We start from the raw sequence: 24802 nt of genomic DNA on the forward strand, positions 1-24802 counted from the left end.
TGATGAATTCTATGATGATATCAAAGAATGGAGCCCCCAAAAGCAATTGATAAGTAGCATAACCCTGAAGATTTATTCAAATTTTATCTAGTATATAAGCAAACAATTAAGCATCTAGATAATATATATAGACATCTATGCATTACACAAGATAAAACTAGATTATTTATTTATCATTAAACATATTTCTATACAGCCACAATCAACATGCCCTTGATGGCCCACATAAAAAAGGTACAATATAAAACAAGCCCCATACAAAAATAGAAATACAACAGTGTGGCAAGAATACAAAGAAAATAACAGATAGCAATATTAAATCAAATCAGGAGAAGGTTCGTCAAAACAAGTTGGTTTTTAAAGGCTTTTGAAAGATCAGCAGAGAGGGAGCTAGCCGGATTTCCACGGGAGGCTGTTCCACACAAGGAATGTATAAAATGTGTAGTGCTGCAAAAGAAAAGCCTTTGTACATGGTAACTCCTGACAGTCATAGGTAAAGCTCCTAGTTTTTATTTGTACATTTTACAACAACTTTAAGTGCAATCTTCAAAAAGCTTAGGAATATAAAGCTTAAATCTATTATGAATATTACATACGCACTTTTAAAATATTCTGTTGATTTGGGAGACATAAACAGATCTCCTCTAGGGCAGGAGTGACAAACTCAAATAGAAATGGGGGCCACTAAACTATACATAAGATCCCTGTGCACCACATATTGACTTAGAAAACCACACATTTGTATATTTCTTTTTTTATTAATATATCAACACATTAAAATAAGGTAGGAATTAAATATAACTGATACATAAAAAAGAGACATTATTATTATGAATTTATTTGGTTTCAATATTTATGTGTATTTTTTTACAGGTAGTCCTCGAGTTACAATGGCAATGGGGACTGGAATTTCCATTGCTAAGTGATGCGGTCATAAAGCATGATGTCATGTGACCACATCGCTTAGCAACAGCAATCCCTGCAGTCGCCCTTGCCATCATTAGCAAGGATCATGGGTTGTTAAGCAAGCACCTCCTTACAACTTCCTGCCAGCTTCCACAACCAAGTCACTAGGAAAGCTGGCAGGAAGCTGCAAGTCCCAGGTGGCTCACAAGCAGGCTGGCAGAAGAGTAAAGTGGCTGCTGCCAGGTGGGAGAGGGTATGCGAGTAGTGGGGGAGGCGTAATACAGGGTTTGGGGGGGCTGCTGCTGAGGGGGTGCAAGTGTGTGTGAGTAGCAGGGGAGGCTCAGCACATGTGCGGCGGGGCTTGGGGTGGCTGCTGCCGGATGGTGGAGGGTTCACGAGTGGCTGGATAGGGTGGTGCAAGTGCAGTGAGGCTCAGGGAGGGTGCACGAGTGGATGAGACTTACCTGAGCAACTTGCAACCTTCCCTGCTGGCTTCCCTATTGACTTTGCTTGTGGGAAGCTGGCAGGGAAGGTCGCAAATCGCGATCACATGACCACAGGACGCTGCAATCTTCATAAATGTGAGCTGGTTGCCAAGCACCCAGATTGCAATCACATGACCTTCCAGGGGTGCTGGGACAGCCAGAACTTCAAGGACCAGCTGTAACCACCACTTGTTCAGTGCCATCATAACTTCAAACAGTGGCTGAACAAGAGATCATTAACCAAGGACTACCTGTATATATTTGTGTGTATACAGCATATATCTATATGCACACACACAAATATATATATTTGTATTTATTTCCGCACTCTGAGCTTCTTCCCGGCCTACCACAAAATTATCTCATCACCTCCTTACCTCCTAATCCTACTTATCACCTTCCTGCAATGTTCCCTCTTTGTGTGGCTTTTCCCAAACCTAGTACAAATGTGTGCATAGCAGTATAAGAATATGAGTAAGTTGCAAATACATGTAATAGTGACAGGTTAAAATATTTATGTATTTCTTAGTTAAAGTATAGAAACTACAATGTATAATAGTATGTCACCTATACACTTGAAAGTTGTGGCTTCAAGTCATTTTGGACTCCTGACAACTGCCCCTGCACTTTTCTTGGCAGCATTTTTCAGAAGTGACTTGGCAGAAAAGAGAAGTTTCTTTTCTCTTAGGGGTGAGAAAAGTGACTACCCCAACTGACTTCATGCCCAAGACAGGATTAGAACTCACCATCTCATGGTTTTTAGTCTGACACCTTAATGTCTTAACCATTACACCAAACTGGCTCAACACATACAAGTTTACAGATTATAATATAAACTGACTAGTCACTGATAACTGCAATCAATATTTTGTAAGCATTTACATTTTTTTTCTTTTTTTTCAAATTCGATAATGTAATGAAATAAAAAAGAAACATTATACAAAGAGCATTTAGATTGTCTCCTCTCTTTCATGTTTTCCCCATTTTCTTCCTTCTTCTCTGGATATATTCTGAACTTATTTAAACTTCAATTATTATTCATTTAAAAACTGAGGGTTTTTTTTATAAAGTTAACGATGATCACGGACCTTGTGCAGCCTGAAACTCAACAGATATTAATTAAATCTCTTTTGGGGGGAGAAGAGAAATTAATGCAACCTGTTTTGGAGGGAGGAGGGAAATTCAAACTTTTCTGAAGGAAGTAGAGAAATGAATTCAGCCTGTTTTGGAGAGAGGCGCTCCTTCATGCACTGGAGGCTCTGAGGTCCAAAGCAGGTCGGCTACTAGTGAAGGCTGGCTGGCTTCCTGCTATCCAGGGAAGAGCACAAGCTCAGTGCCTCGGCTTAACTGCAGCAGCAAGGTTGCTTGGCGTTGCTGCAGCTCAGGCTGAGAGGAAACTTCTGTCATGTGGTGTTCCTGTGAGCTTGTGCAGGACCCCTTGCGAGTCGCAAACCCAGAGCTTTGATGATTGGTGACTAAATGTATTATTATTTAATTTTAAAATGCAATAAGAGCTATGCTTTGTTGTATTTTTATTTTATTTTCTTAAATATTTTAATCTGGTTTGGGTCGCACTCGGGAGTGTTGTGGGGCACATGAGGCCCATAGGAGACATGTCTGACACTTCTACTCTAGGGTCTAGGGTGCAGAGCACTATTCCAGTGGAAGATATGTCTACAATCCTTTGAAATTGTCAATTTTTGTTCGGCCAAGGCTTTGGCCTGACAAGTGTTTGAAATTACTGTATCCAGTCTCTTTCATCTTGGAATTATTTTTATCTGTCCTTGTTTTACAGATTATTACATTGATCACTACTTTTATATTGTTAATGGTAGCTATCAGAATTTCAATCTGAAATGGAAAGGCAAGATACAAGGAGGCTTGAGGAATTTTAAGTAATTTAGTTTGTGTTAACTGAATTAACTTCCACAAGTTGTAGAAGACTTCTGAATTCCTGAAACTTGGAGGCAATGAATGAATTATAGCTTTGCTCAGTGTGTGCCCTGAACCTGAATTATAGGTAGGATTGTGCTAAAATCATCACTAGACTGAGGGAAATGTTGCAAAGTAGCCATAAAATGAAGGTGTGCCTGCAGCAGGATTTCTACCACTTCTGCTTTGTTTTCACAGAGAGGGAGAAAGAGAGAGATTCTCTTTATCTCAGCACTGTTTATGGTGCTTCCCACTCTAATTGGGCCACCATGGACTTCTTTTTATTGTGCACAAAACAACATATGAGGTAGTGCTGGCAAAGGAGGCTGGTGCACTAACCAATAATAACAAGGACTAGTAAAATGTGTTATGATGTTGTCTGGTACACCTAGGATACTAAGCAATGCTTAGCGTGTCATGTGTTGTTTTGCATATGACATAAAACCAGGATTGCCACAGATGAAGTATTTTATTTAATAAATCCCATGGGAGGTTCTTCTGCTTCTCATTAGAAAGGGCAGGATATTCCAAGCAATTAAGACACTATTATAATTACGTAAGTATTAAACTTCTTGTGGCTCCTCAGTGGGTGCAGATGAACTGGACGATTCTACTCTCTCATAAGTAGGAAGGTATGCTAGAGAAAACTGGAAGAAGGTTGCCTCTACTGTGATTGTGATTAATATTTACAATTAACCTATGGATCCCAATTTACTTTTGTTGCTTTTCATTAGTTTGAGTGTTTAATTGACACTTATTGAGGGCAAGGGGGAAGAGACACTTGATCCTAAGTATATCAGATTGCCAACTATGAACCCCATGTCAGGTTTTCTTTATACAAAATTTTAAGTAACTTCCAATATAGTTTAGATTATAAAATATGCCACTTTATGCCTATTACTCTACAGGTGTTCACAAATTACAATTAATTTTCTAGCATTATCAACAGTAATTAAAAAGCAACACAACTAGTTGTTCACACACTCCTCTTATAAGTAGACTATCTGTTTAGCTATAGCAGAATTCAAAGTTACAGCAGCATCAACAATTTTACATAATCTACAGTACCTCTTTTGGAAAGTACCAATTCATAGCCAGGCTAACACAACCTTCAGATTCTTTAGAACATCTCTAGATTTGTTCATATGTCTTATTCTTGTCTGGGAAATAATTGGGAAAAAATCCTTTCATAGATTATTTTTTAAAATAATGTTTGTTTATTATTATCTCAAATTCATGACTCTGGGCAGCTAACAGTTAAAAACACCATGAAGCACAAAACAATAGAAAACAATGCATACGTAACCAGCAGCCAACGTAAAAAACCGAAACAAATAACTATTGCACAGGCTCTGCCACACATCCAGATCCCAAAGCTCAGTGACACAACGATGTCTTTAAGGACTCATGAAAAACCAGTAGGGTCGGGGCCAATCTAATCTCTGGGGGGATTATGTTAGGCCATAATGGCTAAAAAGGGTGAACTAGGAACTCCCCACTTCAGATCTCATCTTAGCAAACTTAGAAGAAGACTGAGGCTAACCACAACTTCCAATGTCATGCTTTTCTGCAAATGGGGATAAAATTGTTTTTTTTTTATGATGCTGTTGTTCTGAAATCAAATATGGAATGCTCTGAACGTTGAAACATGTTTTTATAAATGTTATTTTAGTCTAAAAAAAAAGAAGCAAAAATTAAAACCATTTTAGAACCCATTGTGCTTTCTATAGAAGACTTGTCCTTTTCTAATACTTTCAGTTTCCATGCACAATTACTTTTAATGAATTATGTAAAAACCCCAATAAAGTGCTTAATTAATTTTCAGCAGACCTACTCTAGAATATGTTTATGCATCAGAGCTCCTTGCTGGAGAAGATATCAGAAGGCTTTTGGAAATCTGCCTTCCAAAAAAGTTAATTCAATGTTGCTAGTGAGAACAACAAATTCACTAGTGACAACTATATGTTATGACAGTCAATGATTAGAATTCAGCAAATATACCACAAAATAAATACTAAATACAAACAATAATATAAACAGGTACTACTAGACCATCAATGCAGGCAAATCACAAAGAGTTCTAAAAATAGTATTGTTTTGAATTTCGCCAGGTTCAGAAAAACAGAACCATACTGGTCCAAAACAATAGCTGTACTGTACATAAAACAGATCTGAAGAGCTTTGAAAATGTACTAAAACGGGTCATAAAAAGTAACCACACATCTATATAAAAGGAAAAGGAAAACAGACGTAGGCCCCTTCAACAGAAGGGAAAACTTCTAATACACACAGGACTTTTTAAAATTTCACTTCAACAGCAGTTCTTGGAAGTACATTAAAATATGCTAATGTTAAGTTCTAAATTTGGAGACAGTCGTTTGATTTAAATATCTTGCCAGCCTAAATTCACTGGTGAAATATCTCTAATATGTTTGCATTTATCAATTTATTGGGGGACGGGGGGTATTTTGCAAGAACCAAAAGGGTCTTTTCACTTATTCATATTGGAATTAAATACAAGTTGCCTACATAACTAATAGTGTTCTTCAGTTTATGCAACTAGAGGGACAGAGAAGTACCAAGATGAAATGTTAAATTATTTCCATATGAATCTATCCCACTGTTTTTAATTCTCAATTTTCTAAAAGCTGCTAAAAATCCAAGCAGATTCCCAACAAGTCTGGAGTTTGAGCATCAGATCAGATGATGCTGTAAATATAATGTATGTCTCGTTGTTATATCCACAATAATTTTTCATTCACCATTGATTACTATGCAGCTCTCAGAAATAGATTCCATTTTAGGAAAGAGTTTTACAACACTTCTTCCACTCAAGCTGTTAACAATAAAAGTCATGTAAAATTGCCTAAAACTTCAGAATTTTAAAAAAAGTGTATTAAATTGTTTGTTTCATATTTTTTCCAGCAAGGAGGAGCTGATCTGAGTTTATCTTCATCAAGTTCTTATCAGAAACTCTTATTTAAAGCATTTAACACTGCTGTTCAGCTGAAAAGTCTCTCAGAATGGATTAAAGAATTCAATAGTTAAAATTCTAAAACACCTTCCACCCATAGGTATATGATCTAAAAGACAGAACTCAAAAGAAATCGTGAAGTGGAAAAGGATAAAAAAGCAAACTGAGGCACTAATTTGTAGTTGCAAAAATAAATAGCAAAAATGAAAACAATTCAAGGTGAATAAGATCTGAGTCTGCCTGTCTTTGGTCCTTTGCTGCAGCCTGATGGAATCTTCATTAGAAAAATCTGGAGAAGCAGCAAGTTAATTCCTTATTAAAAAAAAGAAAATAAAGGTTTATGCCAATAAATCTCATTTACTTTGTAAGTAGTAAGGAAAATTACATGTGTTGAGTAAGGAAGATTATGAACAGAGACTAAATATTCCAGCAATACATCATACTGAATATTTAACTATTCTTCCTTATATGCTTTTTTTCTGTTCATTCTCAAGGCATAGAAAACCAGCTTTGGCTCACTGAGCAAAAATAAGTGGCTCCCGAGAGCATGCTGTTGAGAAAATGTCAACATGCAGACCTTTATTCTATACTGAAGTGGAATCTTTGTCACACTTCATCAGTAGAAAGGAAAGCCCAAGTAGTGAAAGGAATAATTGCAGTTCTCTGTTTCTGGCTACCAATTACCAAGAAAGCAACTAAACATTCAGTAGATATTTTTAGCATTGACTTGCAGATGTTGAAGACATTGATATTCTATCAGAATAAAATATATAAACTGTGAAATCAGTGGCTTTAATTCTCATTTGATGTAACATTCAAATTAATTCCAATTTCAGATTGCTCAGCAAAACAACAAAAAGGAAACTCCTTTAAAAAAGAAAAAAACAAAACAAAAAACTAACCAGTTGGCAGATCAAGTACTGTAGTCTGTCTCTGGCTTCTCTAATTCAATCCCAACTCAGATTATGCAAGCCTTGAATAAACTGAAAGACCTTTTGCATTCTGTATCTTAGATAAATGCTATACTGTACACAATTTCTTGAGTATAAATCTCAGAATGTTATTTCTTTCTCTGGATCATGGGGATAAAACAACATGTCATGGTCACCTAGTTTTTCTTTTCAATAGTTCTAGGAGCAGAGAATTTTAGCTAACATGGAAGACTGTCAGTAATCAGCCACAAAAAATCCCAGTGGAAGATGCCAGCTGAAAGTATCAGCTCAGCCAGGTTGGGGATAGCAGCAGCTGTGCATTTGTCACACAGTTTGTTGCAGTCAGCTATGTCTGAGATAATGCTGTCGTCTTTAATTTCAGTAGAGGCAATGCTGAAGTCAGTGGAGAAAAGAAATGAACATCATACATAAGGGACGAAAAGAAAGAAAGAGATAGAAATACACGGCCTGAGTGTGGGAGACAGAATACACATACCAAGTTGAAAGTATACATTTACTTCAGTAGATCATGAAAATGTAAACCAAAATTTTCAAAGCTTTTGAATGGATTTGAAAATGACAAAAAGACAGGCTCCATAGCCCAGTGGCTTATTTTTTCACTCATAGACCAGAAGATAATGCTGCTGGCACAATTACTGTTTAGTCCCCCTCCTCCTCCTCCCCCACCCCCTATCTTCACATCAACTTTCTGCATAGGAAATTAAAGAATCTCAGAATAAACACTGGATCTCTGACAAATACATGTTTAAAAATTTCCTAATTCTTCTTAAGAAGGAGATGCCTTAGATTGGGCAATGTATTCCATTAACCTCACTGAGGATGTTACATGATGCAGAAATTAAGGTGAGGAATTTAGATGTATTAATAAACAATTTTCTTTTACAAGATGCAGAAACAAGATACTTTAAATATTCAGTATTTGAACCTATTCCTCACAGCAATATTAATAAAGTATTTTCAGTACTGAGAATGGGTTTTGCCAATTAAGTAGCAAAAGCCCATTAGCACATATCCTCTGCCTTACTAGTAATTGCCATACAATAGCATGGCCATCCAAAATAAGAACGCTCAAATCCAGCAAAAAGATCACTCTTCTGGTAAGTTGCCATGGTGCTACAGAGAATAGGACACTTGAGACCACATATCTTATACTGAGCTGCCTGTTGCCTTATACATGACATATTCCACTTTGTTCACCTTGGTCTTTTCTTCTTGGAAGGCTGAAGACAATCTTGAAAAGAGAATCTTGACAACTCTAAACTTTAATGTAATGGAAGATCTACTTGCAAAGAAACTTTCAAAAGAAGAAAAGGTCATTTTTTAAAATCCTGCCTCAGAAATTTTTCTCTTCTTGTCTTGTTTTTTACCTTCCTCATCAAAACCTCTTGGGATAATGACATATCCTGCTACAATTTCCAAAAGAGAAATGATCACAGCACCATCTGAACATGTCCTCCTCTCTGGCATAAACTTTTCAGAGACTCTTGGGAGCATTCTGCCTAAAAGAAAACCCTTCTGGAATTTAATATTCTCTCATCATGAGTGTTAGAGTAACGTGATCCCCTTTTCAGAAAGTCTTCTATAAAAGCTGAGCACATTGGCAACCTTTTGCTCATGTTCTATGACAGGCTCACAGTCACAGAAACAATCACAGGTTTGTTTGACCAAGCTATTCTAGCAAAGGAGCTTGGAGGGGAGGGGGCTCATCTGTTCTTCAGTAAGAACAGAAATCTGGCAAAAGGTTTAAGAATGGGGAGAGAGAGTACAGTCAAAGAGAGTGCTTTTATCAGGACTCTCGAAAACGTTAAACATTCTACTCTCTCTAATGCTCACACTGAAAACGTTTTAACTGATAGTCTCATCTAGGTGTTCAAGAGTCTCTTCACACCGAGCAATGTACTTATTCACTTATTCATCATCATAGCAAGCTGCACCTTGACTCCTCTCAGGATGTTTTTATCATTCTAGCACACCTAGCCATCAGGTGCAGAAGAACACAAGCAAAAGGAACAACAATAAAAAGGAAGAAGGAAAAGAAGGCATTTACTAAAAAAAATACTGACAGTTAAATGGAATCTGAGGCCAATATTTAAGGTCCTGGGAGCCCAGAGCTACCGCCTTGTTTCCTACAAGATTAAGGCACCTTGCTAGAAAAGAAGACTTTTCCTGGCTAAAAGGTGTCCATGATCAATTGTGAGGCCAAGGAGAGAGCAGGACAGTGATGGTCTGCATTTGGAGAGCTATGGGGTGCTGCAGTATGGTTTTAGAGCAACACCTGGACTCCAGGATTTTTCCAGGCACTGGAGGGCCAGGCAGCCCCTGCATTGGAGGCCCAAACATCTTCAGTTTTGCAACAGTGATCGTGCCTGCTTCGCTGTTTGTCCCCTTAACATTCTAACTTGCTTCGCTGTTTGTCCCCTTAACATTCTGACTTACTGTGCATCACAGTTGGCCAGCAGCGAAAGCAGACAGGACCTCTGAAGGTTTGCAGTGATAGTAAGAGGTCTGGGTTGGAAACTGCCAGCATAGGACATGCTTTGGAACACTGATTTTCCAGTCGGGCTGTACTCCAGGCGCTATAACATCAAGGCTGTTCTCAAAGTCGTTTGGGAACAACTTGACTCCTTGTTGCGTGGACCTTTTAACATAGACTGGATGTACAACAGTTCAATTTGGGATGGCAAGGACTTTGGATTCCATCAATGTAGCTTTCTTGTATCTGCTCCTCACTTAATAATATTAAAAGGCTGTCTTCAGGACTGAAGTTTGGTTAGAGACCTGAAGAACTATACCTTGGGTGAGAGCCAGGGTGGGCCACCAGGCTCCTGGTGTTTACAGTCTCCCATCTCTAGTAAGAAAAAGGCTGAAGTTAAATGGCTAAGTAAGTAAAGTAAATGATGGAGAGCTTCAAAAGCTCAAAAGTTACCTGGGCTTATTGTGATTTGGTGCAAGATACCAGAGAGCTATCCTGGTCTTAGTGATGGCACAACTGGGGAGAATGGGATCACGGTCATGATGGCAATGGGAGGTATGTAAGAGGTGGTGAATGGGCTGCACTCAGGGAAGTGGGGGTTGATATCTCTGACTGATCCCAAAAGCTCAAAAGTCACCTGGGCTTATTGTGATTTGGTGCAAGATACCAGAGAGCTATCCTGGTCTTAGTGATGGCACGACTGGGGAGAATGGGATTACGGTCATGATGACAATGGGAGGTATGTAAGAGGTGGTGAATGGGCTGCACTCAGGGAAGTGGGGGTTGATATCTCTGACTGATCCTCTTAGTTCTCATTCCAAGAGCTAGGGTACGAGATTCCTTGGAGCCCTGGGGCTTTGGCTGCTGCTACTGAATGCCGGGTTTGTTTATAATAAAACCATCTCCATCCATAATTAAATTATGGATGAGAGGGAGACTTGGCTTGCATTACTAAAATCGGGGAGCAGGGGAGAGAGGGGGGAGTTCATCTCTCAAAGATCTGCCTATGTGGACTTTGGCACTAGCCACGGTCCCAGTGTGTGGGGAGGGAGGGTATAATTATTGTCATCCATGAGACTCTGCTGGCATCAAGATGCACTACTCTGCAGATAACTGGCTATAAGAGCTTATTTATACAGTTAGCGCTGAAGGCATAGTTGGGCTGATTGATGGTGTACCATTCCCCCTGCTGCTCAGCCAGGGCTACTCAACCTAATTGCTAGAATGGTAGTGGTGTCCCCCAAACTAGCGTTGTTGGGAGACTTCAATCTGCCTTCCCTGGGTGAGGGGTCTGGAGCAGCACAGGAGTTCATGGCTGCCATGGCAGCCATCTACCTGCCCCAATTTATAGAGGGCCAAACACAGATTAGAGTCACACATTAGAACTGTTTTTGCCACATGATGCAACATGATCTGAAAGGTGGGGGAAACCAAGTTTAGCCCCTTGTCATGGATAGATTATTCTCTCTTATTGCTGTGGAGATTCAAGTGCAATTCCCTCTACAGTGGAGAACCTTTTAGATAGTTTGCCTCAGGTACCTAATGGATCCAGTGGCTTTCAGAGGGCAATTGGGGAGATTCCTGAAGATCTGTCGGCAGTTTGGTCAAAATAATGGTTGGCCACAGGAATAAGTGGGCTACTAGGGAATTTAACCAGATTACACTAAAGAAGTCTCTCCCCTCTCGCAGATCCACCGCAGCTCCTTAGTTTACTGAGGAACTCAGGTAAATGAAGTAGCAGAGGAAAAGCCTAGAGCATGGCTAGAGAAAGTCCCATCTCATATCTTACCAGACACTGGTATGAGCACAAATTTGAACCCACACAGTGGTGATTCAAGTAGCAAAAGTGAGATATTTTATCATGTTATTGTGTCTGCTGAATGCTGACCAGTGGCTCTTTCTAAAGGATTTGTTCCCTTCTGATGATTATGTGCCGTCAAGCTGGTTAGCAACCACACAGATATACTTTCTTCATGAAGTTCTGTCCTCAACTTGATCCTTCAGTGGTGTTCCTATCACCATCATAATTAAGTCTATCCACCCTGCTGCTGAATATCCTCCATTTTTTCCCTCTTCCACCTTTCCCAGCATTATAAACTTCTCAAAGGAGGTAGATCTTCATATAATGTGTCCAAAGTATAATTATTTCAGCCTGGTCATTTGTACCTCAAATGAGAATTCCAGATTAATTTGTCCTATGATCCATTAGTTTTCTTGGCTAATCATGGAGTTCTCAAGAGTCTTCCACAACTCCAAAATTCAAAAGTGTCAATACTCTTTCAATCCTGCTTCTTCAAGTCCACTTTTCACTTCCATTTCCACAGAATATCACAAGGAAAACCATTGCCTGCATTCCATTCTGATTTTTGTTGGCATAGACATGTCACGACATCTGAACGACATTTCCAAGGACTTCACCGCTACACTACCAAATGCTAGTCTTCAGAGTATTTCTTCACTGCTGGTTTCATTATCAGTAATAGTCAATCCTAAAAAGCAAAAATTATTTGACACTTAGTTCCAAGGCTGGTTGCTGTACCTGTTGTCATTAATCTGGTCTTCTTTATATTTAATCTTAGTCCCATTTTTTTTCACTGTGCTCTTTCATTACTAGAGTCTGCAGGTCATCTGCATTTTCAGCTATCAGAGTTGCACCATCAGCACATTGCAGGTTATAGATGTTTCTTCCTTCAATTTTAAGACCATACTTATCTTCTTCCAATCCAGCTTTCCTCAATATATTTTATATTCAGCATATAAATTGAATAAATAAGGGGTAGTATTTAATCTTGTCTTCCTTACTGACTTGGAGTCAGCCTGTTTCACTATGTTCTGTCTGTACTGTAGCTTCTTGGCCTGGGTATAGATTTTGCATGAGGACAATGAGATGTTGTGGTATTCCCATTTTCCTAAGCACATTCCATAGCTTGACATGGTCAACACAATCAAGGCCTTTCTATAGTCCATGAAGCACATACTGACTTGGCCATATCTTTGCTATTATAAGAGAACTCCTCCACTTTCTTGTACCAATAATATAGTCAATTTGATGTCTGTGTACTCCAGCTGGTAATGTCCATATATGTATGATTTGCTGTTGGAAGATTGTTAGCAATGAAGAAATCACTGGATAGGCCAAAACTGATAATCTATTCTCCCATTTCATTTCTGTTTCCCAGGCTATACAGTCATTTTAAAAAAATAAATAAATAAAAATAAAGTCATTTCCCTTTTAGGGAAAGGCAATCCTCAAGAACATCTGAAAGGTCATTGTAAAGAATTTTCACATCATTTGACACATAAAACCACTTAGCTTCAAACACAGTTGGATTCTAGCTGGACAGCGCTAATGGAGATGACTGGGGCTTCATCTTTTGAAATGATCTGTGAGTTTGTGAGTCCTAAGAAAGTGGTTAGGGCTCATTGTAATGTCATCTCTGCCACCTTTCATTTGGATCCTGCCCATCATATTAATGCCTCCTGTGAGGTAGCAGGAGGCTTATGAGCAGTAATCAAAGCTTTTTTGAGTGAGGGAATGTTCAGGAGGCTGCGTTCTTGGCTCAAGAAGCATTCATTTAACTTGACTATTTTAGAAAATTTTAGATCTGTCTCCTTCTTAGGGAAGGTTATAGAGAAAAATGATGGCCTGGAAACTTCAGAGAAGTCTAGAAGAGGATTATTTGGGCCCTTGGCAGACAGACCTCCAGGTTTCAGCTGGAGTACACCTCCTGCTCCTTGACTTCTTAGCTGCTTTCAATATCATGGATCATGATATCCTCCTGAACCACTTCCTTGGACTAGAGTGGGGAACACGCTTTTGCAGTGGTTCTTCTCCTTCTTGAGGGGACAGCTCCAGTCAGTAGTGTTGGAGGAAGAGGACAGGTTTGCCTGGAAACCTCTTTTTTGTGGAGTATCTTAGGGTTCTCTACTCTCTCCATTTCTTTTTAATGTCTGTATGAAACTGCTAGGGAAGATCATCCATCAGCACAGCATTTGATATCATCAATATGCTGATGACACCCAACTATACATCTTGGCCCTGGGCCAAAGAGGCAACATGGTAGAAGTATCTGGAGACTGTCAGGGACTGGTGGGGAGGAACAGATTTTGACTGAATTCCTCCAAGGCTTTGGGTTTTTGGACCTAACCATTCCAGAGAAATATCATCTTTGACTCTGAATGAAGTTCTGGGCATTTTTTATCACTACATCCATACCTTATAATTCCCTCCCCTCAGAGATCTGGTGTACTTCTTTCCTCTTGGATTTCAGGACAGTACTTAAGACCCAGTTGTTCCATCCAGCACAGGAGAAGGGCCTGTTGCGAATGAAGAATGGAATCTGGTGGGTATATTATTTTGTATATTCCATGTTTATTATTTTGATGTTATTGATTTTGTTCATATTGTGCATAGGTTTATTACTTCTGGGCCTTTTGTTTTATGCTGATGCTGATTATTAGCCAGCCAGAGCCTGTGGGAATGGGAGATGTACAAACAGAGTAAATAAATAAATGATAGAAGTGTTCTGGCTCCAACTGCACATTGAGTTCTATGATTCTTTGGCTTTTCTTTCTTTTTTTAAAATGCAAAGTAACCTAGGCAGACTATAGTTGGAGCAGAAGAAAATTGGAAGGGGAGAGGCTGCTTAACCTTTTCCAGCTCAAGATCACTTTGTCCAAATTGCATTCTTAATCTGTACAGGTCAAGATACAGGAATTCTGTATGGTTCCCTTTCTTTTTTCAAAAATAAAACACATAGCTTGCAGATAGCAATTCTGAGATGGAAAACAAAGAACATTGTTAGTTAGCCAGTCTTTAGCTGTAGGCTGCCTTCAGCTGCTTAACTTTTTTTTTTTTAATGCAGAAGAAAATATCACACAATTTTGCATAATGCATAGCTTGATTTAGCCTCTACAAAAATCATTTAAAAGTCAGGCTACTTCATGTCTTTGCTTAGGCAAAATATTTTCCTGGGAACCACGAGGAATGTTAGGAATTCCAGAAATGTTTGGTATACAACAACAACCTGTGCCACACACATCGCATGGCATTTCCCCACTTTGTCCTTTTCAGAAACTGTGATCTCTCTCCCATACCACCTGACTTAAAAGAGAAGGACTTCATCCCCCCAATTCCCCATTATTCCATTTCTAAGATTAAGCAGAAATTGGCCTTATTTGTTACTTATTTGTATTCACCATGGTCTTCACAGTACCTTATCTTCATGAAGACAAAAATATTATAAGCCTTTTCACATAACAGGTTTTATTTCATTAGGATTACTGGCTTTTTCACAATTAAAGCAGAATACCTTCAGACAGTAACTATATCTATATATGTCACACCATATGTAGAGTATACATCAGATCCACACAACTTGTCAAAGGGAAAGGGCCACAATGCAAATTAAAAATCCTTGTGAGCCGCAAAGTAATACCTGGAGTGCCATTCAGCTGTTCTGTGGCTAGCAGAGAAGTGCTGGAGCTGGTGGTGGCAGCGAGGCTTGGAGGTACAGTAGTACCTCTACTTACGAACGCCCCTACTTACGAATTTTTCGAGATACGACCAGCTCCGGCCCCAAAATTTGCCTCTACTTACGAACTTGCCTCTACTTACGAACCGGATCCGCGGCCATTTGCCCTGCTGCCATGCGGTCACGGCTTTCTGTGGGCGAGATCGCGGTAGCAAGGAGACGTTCGGTGCGGCTTGTGGTGTGTTTTGTGGCGTTTGGAAGGTTTTTGTGGCATTTGGAAGGTTTTTGAGGTTTAAAAATAAAATGCATATGTTTCAGAACTGTTTAGCCGTATTTACATTGAACCTTATGGGGGAAATTTACCTCGGGGTGCGACCAAATTTGGAGGGCGGAACGGATTAACCAGATTTACATTGAACCTTATGGGAAAATTTACCTCGACTTGAGACCAACTCGAGTTGCAACCAGAGTCACGGAACGGATTAAGTTCGTAACTAGAGGTACCACTGTACTTGGCAGCATATCTTTTGGCCCAGTGGCGGTAGTGGCTTACTTTTTTGAAAATGTTGGCATGTCACATAAGACTGCTTGGCATGCCACCATATATGGCCCACATTCTGTATGTTGTGCAGGCCTGGTACAGATGATGGTCTTGATGGAGAGAGGGAAGATATGCTTTTCTTGCTGGGACTAATGGACAAACAACTAGAAAAGACTTACGGATGATTGTTTTTGTGCATGGTAACTGCAGCGAGATTATTACATGCACAAAGATAGAAATACTCTTTAATACCTATAATGGAGGAATGTTTGGTGAAGAAAACAGAATTTGCAGAGATGGCAAAATTGACCTGTTTAATTAGAGAAAAGACAATAACTATCTTTGTCAGCGACTGGAAACCCTTTATGGATTTTTTGCTGAAAACAGAAAAAAATGTACTTGTGATTTATGGGTTTGATAATTAGAAAGGGTAGATTATGGAATAAAGGGAGTTATAATATAACCTTAGAGAGAGGATAAAACTTGAATGCATTTTTAACTACTATGAAGAAGATTGAAAGCCAGTTCTTTACATTTTTTTCTTTTTCTTTTCTGTTTCTCTTTTTTCTCTTTCATTTCTTTATTCTTTTCTCACCACTTTTCTTTTACTTTCCTTTATTTTCTTTTTCTTTAAATGATTTTATTCTATAAAAATTTCTTCAGTAAAATTTCATTTAAAAAAAGAGAAAGAGGGAAGATTCATTACCAAGGCAACAAACAGATAAACATGGCCTAAGCCCATATGAAGATATTCATGAAAACGCCTAAAACAGGCACCCCCTAATTCACATGAAGATAAAAGAGGGAGAAGGGGAAGCACATTCAGACTTGCAAGATTCTGTTGCTGTAGCCATTCTAATAAAAGTAGTTATAGACCTACATAGATAGCATCTGTCTCTTGATCTGGTCTACCTTGTAGAGCTGACAGCATATTACCTATATTAAAATAGATTTTATATTTCTATTAGCTATTCTTCATGGAGAAAATCTGTGTTCACTAAGAGTTGATACCATCTTGATGGCACATAATCAGTCAATTAGCTATTCTAGAAGAAGGAGATGTCTGAAAAATCAATGTACATACAGAGGTTCTCAAAACCAGGAAAAATAACAGGCAAGTCTGTCACATGGGAAATTGGCAGAGATCAGAGAAATATCAGACCACGGATAAAATGAGATCAGTCATCAAATTCAGTAATATGATGTCTTTCTTACATCCAGAACTTTGGTCTGGCTACCTTATCACTATAAAATGACATTTGATATATCTACTACTGAATTAAATCCAGTCAGTGTCTGGTTACACCAACTAGCTATTTTGTGCTTAGCTCCTCTGAAATGTATACCCATTTCTGCCAGGTATTAACAAGTGACATGACTGGGCAAGTCTCAGAACAAGGAAATAAAAATTGGTTGAATAGATTCCTTAGGCTAAGCTTTTCTTAGACTGAATATAGTAGTAAATAAAATCAGGGCTCATTTAGGACCATCTTCTTAAGCTAGAATAAACCTGTCCAGTACAAATACCTTGGGAGAAATTGCTTGTAATCCCCCAGGAGAGCTAAGGTCAGGAGGTGGTGTTTCCATATTATGGAGCAGCCTCCCCCAAGAAATTAGACTTACCTCAACTTTGTAAGCATTCTAGAATCAGAAAAAAACTGTGTTCTTCCGATCAACTTTTTTAACTGGTTGGATAACACCATTGGAATTTTGCATACTGCAGGTTTTACATACATTGCTCTATTTTAGTTTAAGTTGGTTGAATTGTTTTCATCTTTGCATTATTTTATACTATGTATTTTACTATGGAAATTTTATGTTGTAGCAAGTATTATATGAATGCATTAGTATAAAAATCAGAGGGAGAACCAGATAGATAGTTCAATAGACAGATAGACAGACAGACAGATCTCCCCTCTTTCCAGAAACAAGGATACTGGTAAGTTGTAATATACTTACTATTCAGTGAAGAATCTGGCAATACCATATTGACCAATATCTTCTCTGCTTTCTAGCAGCTGGCTCACTGCATCTTCCATATAAGTAATGACATGCCTTTGGGCTGAAAATAAGACTAGAATTTGTTATTCTGTTCATGTAAATGTCTTATCACATGACTTTTTCTGTTAGTTCAGTTAGCACAATTAAAACTTTAAGGACTTACACTTTTTGTTATACTTCTTACATTCTGGAACTGAAAAGCATAAATACTGACCTTGTTCACACATTTCAGCATGTCTTAAGGTGGTTTCTTTGGTTTTGTCTTAACAAGCTATGTGAACTCAGGGACTGATGGGTTATTGTATTATAACAAATTACTTGATTGTGATTTATTAAATAAACCATGGTTAAATAAATAAACCATAATTAAGCAAACTATGTATGAATACAACCACAGATATACAGTCTTATGCTATCATCTTAATGAAATGTGTCCTGAAAAGTATAAATCCTACGTGCTTTATCTGAAATCTTGAGATTTGATCACATTTTCTCTGAACCATTAAAACAATGTTTAGGCCAGAGGTACATGTTTATTTTTCATATAATGATAGTACAAATTATGTCATAACTGAATAATTTGCTGTGTTCTGTATCTGTCAGCCACTGTGGGATAAACAAATGAAAGCAGCCTAGAATAAGAATAAAACTGCAGATATAATTATGTATTGTGCTAAGCCCACCCTGCTACACAAAAAATTAGCCTCCTAGAACCTCCCAGTGAGTGACGTCAATTCTTATAAAGCTTTAAGCTTATCATTTCACCATCAAAATTGGACTCACTTATATTCTGAACCTACCATTTTAGTAGTGTTGCCCTCAATATGTCACACAACTCTTGAGCCAACATATGTTGTGCACCTCTGTTCTAAATATCTAAATGAATTCCTTTATTAAGATTACTGGCCAGCTTTTTTGAAAGAACTAGACACGGAGTTTTAATACTGGCCTGCAAACAAATCTTTCAGGACAGTAGACACATTCTCCTAAAATATCTCCAAAACATATTTTTTCCAGACGACTCTGACATACATCAAAGTGGCATGCATATAAGTTGACACATTAGAACCAAATAGTTCATAAACAAAGCGGTACATTTTCAAGTGTGCTGGGACAAGGGTTATTAGAACCGGACAAAGGACACCATTCATTTACTCTAAGTTTCTGGGTAAGAATAACTTGATGAAACGCTTTAGCAGTCTTGCTGCTTTAACAAAAAGAAATGACCACACAAGCAGAGTGATATTGGCATGAGAAATCTGCCCCATAGCCACTTTGATGCCAACTGCTGATTGAAGACTTTTCCCACCCAGCTTTCTGCTAACATTACATTAGACATTCACGGTAAAATTCCCCTCCAAAATACTCTACAAGGAGACAAGTTTCTATTCTCATATTTTGAACAGTATGAAGTACATGGTCAAACAATAGGTATGTGGTCAAATTGTTAGCTCGAGCTCATGAGGTGATTGTTTGATTTGCAGTATTTTTTTTTACCTCAGTTGTCATTACATGTCTTTAAATGATATATAGGTAAGCTACCTAGACTTATATTGGATACTGAGCTGTACCAGATACCCATACAGAATTTCACTTTCCACTGACCAACTAACCAGTCATACCTTTGGGGACTGACATTCAAAGTTTACAAGTAACTGTATTTAATCCCAATGTAATCTAGCTGACTCAGCCATATATCTTCAGTCGCCCCAGAAAAGTCAGAAGCATATGACAGCACTCACAGATGGACAGTTCCTAGCGCTATTCATCAAAAAACACCACGCAACTGCTCTTATTTTCTTGGTGTTTTGGGGGTTTTGTTTGTATGGATAGATGAAATAAAAGAAAGATAGGTTACTAATGAAAAATTGTGATAACATCTGGATATCCCGCTCCAAAATTCCATAAATGAGACAGAATAATACAGCTTCACCAGAAAGACCTACAATTCTACAAACTATTTGGACTGGCATTTCCTTGTAATAAAATAGAGTAGCAATATATATGGGTATATTCCATAAACAGCTTCATGAAAAAGCAACAGCATTATTTAAAGTTATTAGAAAATGCATTCCAGAAGCAAAGGAATATGCCTCCAAACTTTAAATGTAATAAATGCAGTCAAGGATAAACTTTCCAAAGAAAATAGCACAAGGAATATATTTGGGGGTCAGCTATTACTATATTTCTTCCTTTCCAGCTTATTATAAACAATTTCCTCTCCATCTCTCTATTTCAATCCTCCTGACTCAGGTGACCCACTGTTCTGCAACCCAATTTAGCTATTTGTATTAACATCTCACCCACATATGGTATCTATTTTTTCACCCTGATGTAGGTGATAGATGGGAAGGGAGGACAAACCCAAGAGAAGTGTCTAGAAAACATTATTTGCTACTGGGCATTATTATTATTAAAACTTCACATGGATTCTGATTGCTATCAGATTTTATTTTGTTTGTTTGTTTTCAACCTAGAACATTATTTAATACAACAGTGGGCAAAGCACACCCTGGAAAATACCTTGCAGCCAATAGCAAGGTTGTCAGCCAGAGGTTCAAAGATATTATCTGGTAATAAAAGATACAGGGTGTAGTTTTTTTAATTATTTTAATGCAAAGGAATAAATGTTAATTTATGTGAGTGATTAAAGAAAAATAACTCTGCGCACCTGTGTCGCCTCAGGGAAGAACGAGTAATGCAATTCAGTCAGTCACACTCCAAAGTTAACAGCAACCAGGTTATTTTCATCTTTGTCCCTCCCACCCTTTTCTCCACATGTCCAAGTACTATGCTCAGTAATCATACTTCCAGAAATTATTCCAGCTAGAAATAGTGTTCACCAGATTCAAATACAACAAGCAATAAATAGTCCAGATTTCTCACACCTATAAGGATTTTTTCTCCTCACAACTGGAAGACAGATGGACAGACAGACAGATACACATACACACACTATGGGGAGGGGGGGAGAATTTCTTGGCCTAGTCCTCTGCCCAAGTTCTGAGCTCTAAATATTAATGAACAGTTGGGAGCAGTTACAAAGCTACCATGTAAAACGTATAAATAGTACTAGAAGACCATGTAAACTCTGTTAAAATATTATTCTGTGTAATATTTATTTCAAAATATTTTAGTTGCTATGCATGCTCCTCACATCTTTAGGTGCAATCTCTTTCAGCTATATTCAATAATGTACAAGCAGATTCCCCTTTGCTCTTCTCCTTTCAAGCAAGTCCCAAATCTGCTATCTAAGCTGGAGGACACAATCTATGTAGAAAACTACGTAAGTTGCCCCAAGACCCCCTTCAAAAATTGCTACTATAAATAGCAATTTTAAGGACATAAGAATAACTCTGATGGATCAGGCCAAGGTCCAACTTAGCCCAATATTTAATTTGTCAGGGTGGCCAACTAGATGCCTCTGGGGTGCTTGCAAGCAAGAGATAGAAACATACCGCTGTGAGCACCTTGGATAGGCACACTACAATTAATGGGAGCCAGCATGATGTTGCTATAAAGAAATTGTGCCATATTAAACTTATCTCCTTGATATAGTTAGTGGCTTAGTATCACGGAATGCTGTAAAAATAGTTCACTTGGCCTCTCAGCAAAGCCAGTGCACCTCATGATAGCTTACTTCATAAATGTTAAAATATAGGCTAGATGCTGTTAGATGGACTCACAGTTGGCTGTACAAAGGTACATAAATTGTGCTCATTAATGGCTCTACTTCAGGTTGGAGGGAAATACTGAGTGGAGTGCCATGGAGCTCTGTCTTGGGCCCTATGATGTTCAACATTTTAATTAACGACTTGGATGAGGGAGCTGAGGGAACATTTACTGGGTATGCAGATGACACTAAATTGAGAAAGGTGGCTAATACTTTAGATGAAAGACAGAAGATTCAGAAAGATCTAAGGCTTGAGCGGTGAGTTGATATGAATAGGATGGAATTTAATAGGAAGAAATAGAAAATTTTGCATCTGGGCGGGAAAAAAATGTAAGATACAACTACAGGATAGGAGAGATTTGGCTTGGCAAAAATATTTGTAGTTGACAAGGACACCTAGCTCCTTTTCACAAGTTAAATATGAGCCAGCAGCATGAAACAGCTACTGAAAAGGTAAATGCTAATTGTGATGCACTAACAGGACCAGAGAGTCTAGATTACAGGAAGTAAGTGCTGGTAAACACATCTTTGAGAGAGGGGATGGTCCTGCCAACACTTATAGAGGTGATGGTCTGCCCACTCCTGAAAAAGCCATCACTAGACCCCATCATTCTAGACAATTTTTGTCCTGTCTCTAACCTTCCCATTTGAGGGAAGGTTGTTGAGAAGGTGGTCGCTACACAAAGCCCTGGAGGAAAAGATTATCTGGACCTCTGGACCCTTCACTCAAGTTTCAGGCCCAGGCATAGGACCGAAATGGCCCTGATCACACTTGTAGATAACCTCTGGCAGGAGCATAATGGAAGGTGCATCTGACCTTGCTCTTCTTGACTTCTCAGGGGCTTTCGATACCACAGATCATGTTATCCTCCTGGACCAGCTTCAGTGGTTAGGTACGGGGAGCACAGTTTTGTGCTAGTTCTTCTTCCTCCAGGTAGGTTCTAATTGGTGTTGACGGGGAGAGAGATCTAGCTTGCAGCTCCTGCTTGTGGAATGCTCCAGGGCTCAATGCTCTCCCAAGTCCTATTTAACATAAGGCTGCTGGATGAGATCATTCAATGGCATGGGGTGAGGTCCCAGTGTCTGGAGGTTATGGGTTTTAGGCTTCCATGGTCCAGTGATGTTCCATATTTAGTTCTGGATGAGGTTGCACTACCCCAGACAGAGTCAGTACACAATACGGGGGTCCTCCTGGACTCATAGCTCAAGAAACAGGTGGTAGCTGTGGCCAAGGAGGCTTTTGCACAACTTCATATTGAACCAGGAAAGGAGGCACTGCGCCTGATCACTTGTGCTTTGGACACCTCCCAAGTGGACCACTGCAATGCACTCTACATGGGGCTGCCCTTGAAGAGCATCTGGAAGTTCCAATTGGTCCAGAATCCAGCAGTGCTGGCAATTATGGGTGTTTTCCAATTTGCTACACAAGTAGCACTGGTTCCTAATAGGCTTCCAGGTACAATTCAAGGTTCTGGTTTTCACCTACAAAGCTCATAATGGCACAAGGCCAGGATACTTGAAAACCTCTCTCTCCAGTGGTCTCTACTTGTCCTATTAGATCTGGCAGGAGAGGCATGCTTCAGATCCAGTCAATTAAGTCTAAATCTAAATCTATGTTCACTCTACTCTGCTGTGATCACATCTCATTTGGAGTACTGAACCCAGCTGTGGGCGCCACAGTCTGAAATGACAATGACAAACTGAAGCAGGTTCAAAGGGGGGCTGAAAACTAATTCCTTTGAGGAACAGTTAAAACAACTTGGTATGTTTAATCTACAGGAAAATTAACTGAGAGAAAGTATGATAGAACTCTTCAAATATCTTGTCACACAGAAGAGATAGTGGCTTATTCTCTACTGTCCTGAAGGGCAGGACCACAACCAGTGGGTTCACATTACAAAGAATGAGGTTCAAGCTAGACTACATGAGAAACTACCCAACTGTATGAGCTGTATAAACTGTCAGCCAGTAGAGTAGGCTGTCACATAGCATGCTGATTTCTCATTTGCTAGAGGTCTTCAAATACAGACTGGATGGTCATCTGTCAGAGATGTTCTAGCAGATCTTACACTATGCAGGGCATCATACTAGACAACTTCTAATGTCCCTTCCAATGATCCCGCCATTGTTCCCTTGCAACTCATATTTGGAGGCATACTTCCTGACCCAGTGGTAACATTTAGTGTCCAAAACTAATAGGTCTCAATAGGTTTGTCTTTCACTAATTATCTATTTTCCTTTTAAAGCTATCCACATCTGCGGCCATTACCACCTCCGCTGTCTTTTTCACTGTGTGAGGAACTGTCTTTTGTCTATTCTAAAACTCGTTCCAATCAGCTTCATTGGATAATTCCTGATCCTAATATTTTGGGTAAAGGAGAAAAAGTTCTCCCTGTCTACTTCCTCCATGCCACAAATGATTTTATATACCTCAGTCTTGTACCCTTCCAGTTGCCTTTTTTCTGAACTAAAGAATCTCAAATGATCTAGCCATTTCTCATACAAAAGGTGTTAAATCCCCCTGCAGATACCCCACAAATTTGTATAAGGGCATTACAATATTGGTAGTTTTGTAACATTGAATAGAATTAAATAGATTTCCATTAAGAATTATGAGAATTACAATTTTAAGGTTACCAAATAAATGCCAAATAACTGTGTTAAATTGTGTAGACAATTATAGGCTTTGTACCTGTCAACTGGTTCTAGGCCCATTCTTAAGAAGCAAAGATGATGGACAACTGAAGACCAGTTGAGCTAAGCACTCTCAAACATAGAGTGAGGGGGAAGAATTGAAGTGAAGTCCATTTCATTTTCCTTTGACCTCAGTGTTTACAATCTCACTCAGTTATCTTTAGGTTATATATTTTTGTATGGGTGAGTATGTGAAATATCTAAATCTACTTTGGAATAACATCACATGAATCTAATAAAGCTGTCTCTAGATTACAAAAGCTAAGCACAGTATATATGTTAGTCATGAAGATACTGCAACAGACTAAAATAACTCTCCCTCTGAAAGATGTCCAGTCAAAACTATCTACAGGAAACCACAACAAATGAGAATAGAGATAGGATGAAGAAGAGAAGTGAGTTATTGTAATGTCCATTCACTGATAAAACATAAGTGTATTAGTCTTTAGCATCACTTAGGACAGATTTAAAAAACTGTTTCTCCTAATTTGTATTCTTTGCCTTTCATTTATTTAATCAATTTTTATGGCCGCTCACTCACCAAGCAACTCTGGGAAGTTAACAAGGGTTAAAAACATCAAATTCTGGTCTGTGGCCGTAATAAAATATTGATTGATTGACATCAAATAACAGAAAATGGCAAAATAATAAAATGTAATAAAGTAAAATGTACTTCATTGGGGACCAGACACATGA

General features: G+C 38.7%; 1 protein-coding gene across 6 annotated transcripts in view; it reads right to left on the bottom strand.

Annotated features, from left to right (window-relative positions):
- The window catches only part of CSTPP1 (centriolar satellite-associated tubulin polyglutamylase complex regulator 1), a 167191-nt gene that overhangs the window by 129632 nt on the left and 12757 nt on the right, over positions 1–24802 (bottom strand). For 5 of the 6 annotated variants that reach the window (XM_088145691.1, XM_088145696.1, XM_088145695.1 and 2 more), the window contains exon 2: positions 17698–17800. In XM_088145691.1, coding sequence (XP_088001817.1) covers positions 17698–17800 — 103 coding nt within the window. Of the gene's footprint in view, positions 1–13939; positions 14041–17697; positions 17801–24802 lie in introns of those variants that run through there. The other variant, XM_088145694.1, reaches the window with a different exon arrangement.

This window comes from Python bivittatus, unplaced genomic scaffold, assembly GCF_059951505.1.
Source record: "Python bivittatus isolate LINGU-HERP-01145 unplaced genomic scaffold, Pbiv_v1 ctg000480_np1212, whole genome shotgun sequence".
Lineage (NCBI taxonomy): Eukaryota > Metazoa > Chordata > Lepidosauria > Squamata > Pythonidae > Python > Python bivittatus.